Genomic DNA, 8,819 nt, shown 5'->3' on the forward strand with positions numbered 1-8,819 from the left:
TCCGACTGGCGTATAAAGGTAAACGAACAAAAATGAAAGCAAGTAACTTTCACCCTTAACAGGCAAGATTGTCCACCGCTCACGCTGAACAACGTCGCACTTCCAACAGCAAACGAAGTGACGTACCTGGGAGTACACCTCGATAGAAGACTAACTTGGCGCCGACACATCGAAGCCAAGAGAACTCATTTAAAACTGAATGCCAACAGCCTTCATTGGCTTATCAACTCCCGCTCACCGCTCAGTTTGGACTTCAAGGTGCTTCTCTACAACTCAGTGCTAAAACTAATCTGGACTTACGGCTGCAAGCTATGGGAAAATGCCAGCAACAGCAACATCGATATCGTTCAGAGAGCCCAGACGAAGATATTGAGAACTATCACTGGGGCACCGTGGTATGTTTGAATCGCCAGCATTCACAAAGATCTAAACGTGCCACCTGTAAAAGAGGAAATTGCGCAAAACAAGGAAAAGTACCTTAACAAGCTATCAACGCATCCTAACCAGCTCGCGAGGAGTCTAACAAGGCTAAGCAGCCGATCACGCCTACGTCGAAACGACTTGCCAACCCAGCAGTAATTTTTTTTATTATACAGTTCAAGAAATGTACTGGTAATTAGTATTTACACTTAAGATTTGTTAACTTGTAACCGAGATGTCGACTCCAACTATGGTAATGACACTTGGAGGATGGTATGTCCACTCAAACGACGTCCAGGGATGCAGCGAGAGTCCCTTAAATATAGCCGTCAGCTACACTGGATAAAAGTCTACACATTCGTGGAAGCGGACGTCTTTCGATAGCGCTGCGCGTAAATCTCGTGTTAACGTGGTTGTGCTGAACAGTGTTAGCGGCAAATCTGCAAAAACAAACGGTGGACTTGTGCCATAGTTCTGCGCGTAACCTAGGCGTGCTGAATGACCGCGTGTTGCAGGTGGTTAGCAAAATATATAAGTTTGCAATTCTTGGAGCTGATAAAACAGCTGACAGCGCTGCCAACTTATCTCGGTGGGCGATCATGAGCGAGTGGCGTTGCCACATCAACCGTAAGACCAGTGCTGAGGTGCGAACGTTGGGCGCGTAATTTCAAAATTAAATTCAAAATTTGATTTAATTTAATTTAAACAAATAAGTGCCACGCATAACAAGCTCGAAAAAATGAGCAGCGATCAAAAGAATGAGCGTAGAAGCTCCGTCAACCCAAGAAATGCTTGCTACTCCTATTTCTCAACTAGAGATATAGATCAAAATCAGAAGTCGACAAAGAGCAACTCGACTCTACTGACCGTCGACAGCAAGAGAGCCAGCTCTTGCTCACCCTCTCTGCTCACCCCAACTCCCGCATCATGGAGTTACCAATGCCAAACCCCATCACCGCCGGCTTCGCTGAATGAAGCTCCAACAACAAGCAGTGCTAAAATTTCTGCAGTAAACTCACCACCAATAATTAAACAAACTACCAATACTGCGAGTTCGGTCCCAATAGCCGCACAACAAAATAAAATGGCAACAAAAACAGTTAGCCACGATAAGCAACAAGCGGGCCCAGCTATACAGACCGGCATGGACCGCTACATCCAGATTAAGCGCAAGCTTAGTCCACCCAACACGGTTGGCAATAAACCAAAGATCAATCGAACCAACAAAAGCACCGATCAAACGAGGAGCTCCAATGAAAACCGTTTCTCCATCTTAGCAGAGGCGGACAACAACCAACCAGAGTTGGGGCAGGAGACCCAAAGGAAACCTAAGCCCCCACCTATTTACATAAGGGAAAAAAGTTCAAGCGCCCTGGTCAACAAAATTGTTGCGCTGGTCGGGGACGAGAATTTCCATGTTGTTCCGCTTATTAAAGGGAACATACACGAAACAAAGGTTCAAACGAAGTCCGAAGAACACTTCCGAGCTGTGTCTAAGTACCTGGAAGACACAAAAAAGAACGTTTACACCTATCAACTAAAAAGCAGCAAGGGACTGCAAGTTGTGCTAAAAGGTATAGAACCTGACGTCACCCCCTCCGAAATTCAGGAAGCCCTTAAGGCCAGGGGCTTCTGTGCCAAAAATGTTAGCAATATTGTTAACAGAAACAAAAAACCGCAACCACTTTTCAAGGTAGAGCTCGAACCAGATAGCAAAGCCTTAAAGAAAAACGAAGTGCACCCGATCTACAAGCTGCAGCTCTTACTGCATCGAAGAATCACCGTGGAAGAACCCCACAAACGCAACGGCCCTGTTCAATGCACAAACTGCCAAGAGTATGGACACACCAAGACATACTGCACACTTCGGACGGTCTGCGTAGTCTGCGGAGACTTCCACAACTCCGTAAACTGCCCCGCAAACAAAGAAGACCCCCAAATGAAAAAATGTGGCAACTGTGGAGGAAACCATACGGCAAACTACAGAGGCTGTGCGGTCTACAAGGAGCTGAAGAGTCGCATGCGACGAGCGACAGCTACGCACCAACAACATTTCGCCAAGGCAGCCAGATCATCTTTTGGGCAGCTAGATACAACTAAGGGAATCTCCTACGCCGAAGCACTAAGAACAGGCATGGAAAATCCGCCCCAGCCTCACTCAGAAAATGTTCAGCAGGTTCCAGTGCAGCCGCAAAGCAAATTGGAATCTATGATGTTCACCATGCAACAAAGTATGATGGAACTTATGTCATTCATGAAAACAACCATGCAAACCCTTGTTCAGAACCAGAACATGGTAATTCAGTTGCTTGTAGCACAACAGTCCAAATAATAAATGACTAACCTACGTATATCCATGTGGAATGCCAACGGTATTTCACGGCATAAACTTGAAATAACTCAATTCCTAAGCGTAAATCACATCGACGCCATGCTGCTGGTTGAAACGCACCTCACAGGGAGATATAACTTCTATATAAGAGGCTATACCTTTTACCGCACAGATCATCCGGATGGCAAGGCCCACGGCGGAACGGGCATTTTAATCAGAGAACGCATCAAACACCACTTTCATCAAAGGTTTGCATCAAATTACCTGCAAGCCACGTCCATAAAAGTGATTTCAGGAAACGGCAACCTTTGCATTGCCGCTGTCTACTGCCCACCTCGATTTAACATCTCTGAAGGTCAATTCATGGACTTCTACAACACTCTGGGGGATCGCTTCATAGCCGCAGGAGACTACAACGCCAAACACACGCACTGGGGATCACGCCTCGTGACTCCCAAGGGAAGGCAACTGTATAATGCACTTATAAAGGTGAGCAATAAACTGGACTACGTTTCCCCTGGTAGCCCCACATATTGGCCTGCAGACCCAAAAAAGATCCCAGATCTAATTGATTTCGCGGTGACAAAAAACATCCCACGAAATTTAATAAGCGCCATAGCACTACCGGATCTCTCATATGACCACTCCCCTCTGTTGATAAGCCTTCTTCAAAGCCCAGAAACTGCGGACCACCCCCACATGCTGACGTCGCACAACACTAACTGGATGAAATACAGAAAGTATGTGAGTTCCCACATTGAGCTAACTCCTCAACTAAACATCGAAGCGGACATCGACTGCTCCACCGCCGCACTGGAAGAGGTACTCGTCACAGCAGCTAGGATCTCAACCCCAAAACGGAAGGATGGGGAATTTAAGAAGTTCAAAACCAACCGGCAAATTGAACAGCTGGTTCTGGAAAAGAGGCGTCTGCGACGAGCGTGGCAAACCAGCAGATCGCCATGTTCAAAGCAACGTCTTACTGAAGCCACCCGCAATCTAAACCGGGCCCTGAAGCAAGAAGCAGAAAATGAACAACTTAAATATATTGGAAAACTCTCGCCAACTAGCACAAAGCATCCCTTGTGGAGGGCTCACCCAAATCTAAGCTCTCCAATTCAAACCGTCACCCCTATAAGGAATTTTTCAGGGTGCTGGGCCCGCAGCGACAAAGATAGAGCCGAATCATTTGCCTTACATCTCAGAGGCGTATTCCAGCCGAACCCTGCAGCAAAGGATTATGTTCCTCCGCAAATCCACCTCGAAAGTGAATCCACGCCAACTACATTTCAGCCGAACGAGATCAAAAAAGTCATCAGGGAGCTAAAACCAAAAAAGGCTCCAGGCGGTGACCTAATAACTACAAAAATGATAATGGAACTTCCGTACTGTGCTATTGAGGTCATCTGTAAACTCTTCAATGGAATCATAAGTCTCGGCTACTATCCAAGGAAATGGAAAAAATCAATAATTATAATGATAACGAAGCCCGGAAAAGATCACACGATTCCGTCATCTTACAGACCAATAAGTTTACTATCATGCCTGTCCAAATTATTCGAAAAATGCCTTCTAACGCGCATAATACCATACATGGGGGCCCACAACATTATTCCAGCCCATCAATTTGGCTTCAGAGCAAAACACGGAACTATAGAGCAAGTAAACAGAATAACATCAGAAATTCGCACAGCCTTCGAACATAGGGAATATTGCAGCGCGATATTTCTCGACGTATCTCAAGCATTCGACCGTGTCTGGCTCAAAGGTCTCATGCTTAAAATAAAAACACACTTGCCCGGGTACACCCATAAACTCCTTGAATCCTACCTCTACAATAGAGCCTTCGCAGTAAGATGTAATACAACAATTTCGGATAGCTACACTATCGAAGCTGGGGTCTCTCAAGGTAGCGCACTTGGGCCAACTCTATTCGTCCTTTACACAGCAGATATTCCCACGAGTGACCGACTAACAACATCCACCTTCGCCGACGACACTGCGATCCTTAGCCGCTGCAGATGCCCAGTCCGTGCAACAACCCAACTCGCCAACCATCTCGTGGTAGTCGAGAAGTGGCTATCTGACTGGCGTATTAATATAAACGAACAAAAGTGTAAACACATAACGTTTACCCTTAACAGACAAACTTGCCCTCCGCTCTGTATGAATAGCACGCAGATCCCCCAAGTTAATGAAGTAACGTATCTCGGCATCCACCTCGACAGACGTCTAACATGGCATAGACATATCAAATGCAAGAAACTGCACCTAAAACTGAAAGCCAGCAGCCTCCACTGGATTATAAACTCACGATCGCCCTTGTGCCTGGACTACAAGGTCCTGCTCTACAACTCCACTCTTAAGCCAATCTGGACGTATGGGTCCCAGCTGTGGGGGAACGCGAGCAGAACCAACATAGACATCATTCAGCGAGCCCAATCAAAGATCCTGCGAACTATCACTGGGGCACCATGGTATATTCGTAACCAAAACATCCACAGGGACCTCGGCATTCTCGCAGTAAAAGATGAAATAGACAAGCAAAAAGCGTCGTACAATGAAAAACTATCTGCCCACCCAAATCCTCTAGCAAGGGTCTTGACTCGGCTCTCCAGCCGAACCCGCTTGCAACGTACAGACCTTCCAACCCAGTCATAACTTGTCAGGGCCACTGTCTCAGTCTACATGACTCCTAGTTAGGTTATAGTATAAGATTTGATACACTTATTGTTAGTCTCGTAAATGAGAAGATTCAATAAATAAAAGCAAAACATTAAAAAAAAAAAAAAAAAAAAAAGCTACACTGCTATGAGTTGTGCGCAAATGCCCGAGCGACAATTCTATGCGGACGCTAGGTACGAGAGTTTGGCAGGGCAAATATCTTAAATGCGTGTGCGAGACTATGAGCAAAGTAAAAATGACAATTATTGATTAATGATTGTATGACAATTCTTAATTATTTCTCCTCGTGGATTTTAACTTCTCGTGGTTTTTTTTTTTCGAATTCAGTCTTCTTCAATCTGTTCTATTCACTCTTTTTACAATATTCTTCTTTCTATCTGCCACTCACTCGCTAGTACGAGCTGACAGCATCATACAACATATGTTATGTTAACAACATTCAAAAGGCGCGGAATTCAAATTGAAGTTTGACCAAATAATATCAATAAAGTTAGACTCAACATAAGAACAGAACACCTTAACAAGGAAGAAAAAGCAAAAATGTTTAAAGTTTGTAAACAATATAGAACCCTTTTTTTTAACGACGGTGACCAATTGTCGGTAACAAAAGGAACAAAGCATGATATTAGACTATCAGACGAACAACCCTAATTCGTACTCTATAAAGGAAAACGCAGGGATCAAGAAGCAAGTTTCCCGAATTATTAGATCAAGGTATATTCAGAAATAGCCGCTCACCATGGAAAGCACCCGTTTGGTTGGTACCCAAGAAAAGCGACGACTCTGGACAAAATTGAATGAAAAACAATTTAGGCCAAATACCCAACACCATTAATTGACGGAGTACTGGATTCGCTAAGAAAAGCAAAGTATTTCTCTACGTTGGACTTAAAAAGCGGGTATCATGAAAACGAAATGAACCCAATAGACATAGAGAAAACAGCTTTCACGGCAGTAGTAGGGCATTTTGAATTCTTGAGAATGCCATTTGGGTTGACAAATGACCCCGAAACATTCCAAAGGTTCATTAACAACTTGTTAGGAGATACAGTAGGAAAATATTGTTCAATGTATATGGACGACATCATGCTTCAACAAAACATTCAAGATCTAAAGTTTGTATTCGAAAAACTCAAAATGTCTAATTTAAAAATACAGCAAGACAAGTAAGAGTTCTTACAAAAAGCTAGACTTTTTGGGACATATCGTAACTCCAGAAGGCATAAAACCGAACCCCAATAAAATAGAAGCCTTAAATAAATTCCTATAACCCACGACAAGAACACACATAAGATTTTTAATCGGACTCTTAAGCTACTATAGAAAATTTATTAAGGATTAAGCTAAAATAACAAAACCACTGACGTAGCAAATAAAAAGAAAGAAAACCGTCGAGATATCGGAAGACTATAAAAACGCATTTGAACATGCAAAACCATTACATATCCGAATTACGAACAACCATTCTTTCTAACTACAGATGCAAGCAATTATGCACTAGGTGCAGTATTATCACAAGGGCGATTAGATGGCGATTACAGTTAGCCGAGTATGAGTAGGTATATAAAAAGGAAAGCTCAACACGAATGCTGACGCAACAAATGAAGAAACAGCACAAAGCGTAGAGGACACAAGCAACATGCAAACTACGGAAAACCTATGAATGATTTTAAAACTCAAGGGGTATTGAAGGTAGGAGACAACAAATAGAACAGTAGCGATCCCATTTAAGTCAAAAACTCGGACAACGTTTACAGACAAAGAATTCACTGAGGAAAATGATTAGGATTTTAAAAGAAATCTTATCTTTTAAGATAATACAAGTTACGTCCAAAACTTATTTTTCGGAACAAAGATACTGAAAAATCGGGAGAGTTTTCCCGAAGAAAATGTGTTAAGAAATTGGGACTGGCGGCTAGCAGCCTAGCTGGGAAATTTCCACCGAAAGACAAAGACAAGAGGTTCGGTTCAAATATGTTTATTGCGCGGGCGCAGCCAGCAGCTTCGACTTCAGTTTTACGACTCCCTTGTCGCAAGCAGCATCCGAACATTCTGATCCGACGAAGGGCGAAAGCTTATCAGTGCGCTCAAGCTAGCGCATAGGAGCAGTATGCACTGGCAGCAATGCCAGCTTGTGGATGGCGCGCTTGATGACGCCTTCAGACGTCCGAACTTCCGCCACACGCACTCTATCGTCCTCGCCTGCTGTTGTTGCCACCACGCGGCCTGTTAGACAACGCTGCGGGGGCACGTTGTCCTCGTGGACGACCACTAGGCAACCGACCTCCAGATCGCGGCATCCGACGCTCCATTTGTTGCGCTTCTGCAGGCTGGCGATGTAGTCCTTGGACCAGCCGTCCCAAAACTGCAGCTTGAGAGCGGACAGCATTCGCCACCGCTTCAAATACGCGCAACTGGCCTTGCTGCAAACTCCTCCTGTGACGGATTATTGCGGCAGCGTGATCAGAGGCTGCCCGATTAGTAGGTGTCCTGGTGTTAGGGCCTCTCCATCGTTGGGATCGGTGCCCGGCGACGCGATTGGACGCGTATTGAGCAGCGCCTCTACCTCGACCAGTTGGGTGCTTAACTCGTCCGTTGTGAGCTTGGCGTTGCCGACTCCTCGCAGCCACTGGGTTTTGGCTGACTTGACGGCTGCTTCCCAAAGTCCTCCGAAGTGTGGTGACCTCGGCGGTATGAAACACCACTCGACGCCTCTCTGAGCCGCGTATCCGCTCAGCTCGTCCCGACTGCTGTGAAACGCTTCGCTCAGCTCCTTCAGCACGTTGCACGCTCCTACGAAGTTCGTGGCGTTGTCACTGTACACCTTCTCCGGCACCCCTTTCCTCCCGACGAACCTTTTAAATACGGATAAGAAGCTGTCAGTGGATAGGTCGACAACAAGTTCAAGGTGAACAGCCTTCGACGAAAACCACACAAAAACGGCCACATAAGTTTTGATAGGAGGTCTATCGCGGACCTTTAAGGACACATAAAATGAACCACAAAAATCTACTCCGCAAACTAGAAAGGGGCGCTCCATTCGAACCATATCGGCTGGTAAATTGCCCATTATCTGGGCAACCGGAAACAGTGAAGCAGCTACGGACAATTTTCGTGCATGCTTCTCGCGCATTGATCAGCCATATCTGTTACCGAAACTAGTGAACGCAGCTACGGACAATTTTCGTTCATGCTTCTCGCGCATTGATCAGCCATATCTGTTGCCTCGAAGGTGAAACCATCACCTTGACACCGGCATGGTAATGAGTCCAATGCAGGTAGCGAAGAAAGAGCGAAACAAATTCTGACTTTGAGGACAGTAATAGTAGAAACTTGGCATCATACGGAATTGGTGCACTTAGCAATCTCCCCCCAACTTGGA

The 8,819-nt window shown here is 45.1% G+C and overlaps 1 protein-coding gene across 1 annotated transcript; it reads right to left on the reverse strand.

The window, feature by feature from the left end:
* Positions 1 to 7,883: 7,883 nt before the first annotated feature.
* Positions 7,884 to 8,570, reverse strand: LOC122319537. The gene has a single exon (XM_043206922.1). The coding sequence runs from the start codon at positions 8,568 to 8,570 to the stop codon at positions 7,884 to 7,886; it is 687 nt and encodes a 228-aa protein (XP_043062857.1).
* Positions 8,571 to 8,819: the final 249 nt, after the last annotated feature.

This window comes from Drosophila yakuba, chromosome 2R, assembly GCF_016746365.2.
Source record: "Drosophila yakuba strain Tai18E2 chromosome 2R, Prin_Dyak_Tai18E2_2.1, whole genome shotgun sequence".
Lineage (NCBI taxonomy): Eukaryota > Metazoa > Arthropoda > Insecta > Diptera > Drosophilidae > Drosophila > Drosophila yakuba.

What these genes read in the sequence shown, in the direction of transcription:
- LOC122319537 (XM_043206922.1), bottom strand. Translation starts at nt 8,570, where the DNA reads ATGCGCGAGAAGCATGCACGAAAATTGTCCGTAGCTGCTTCACTGTTT.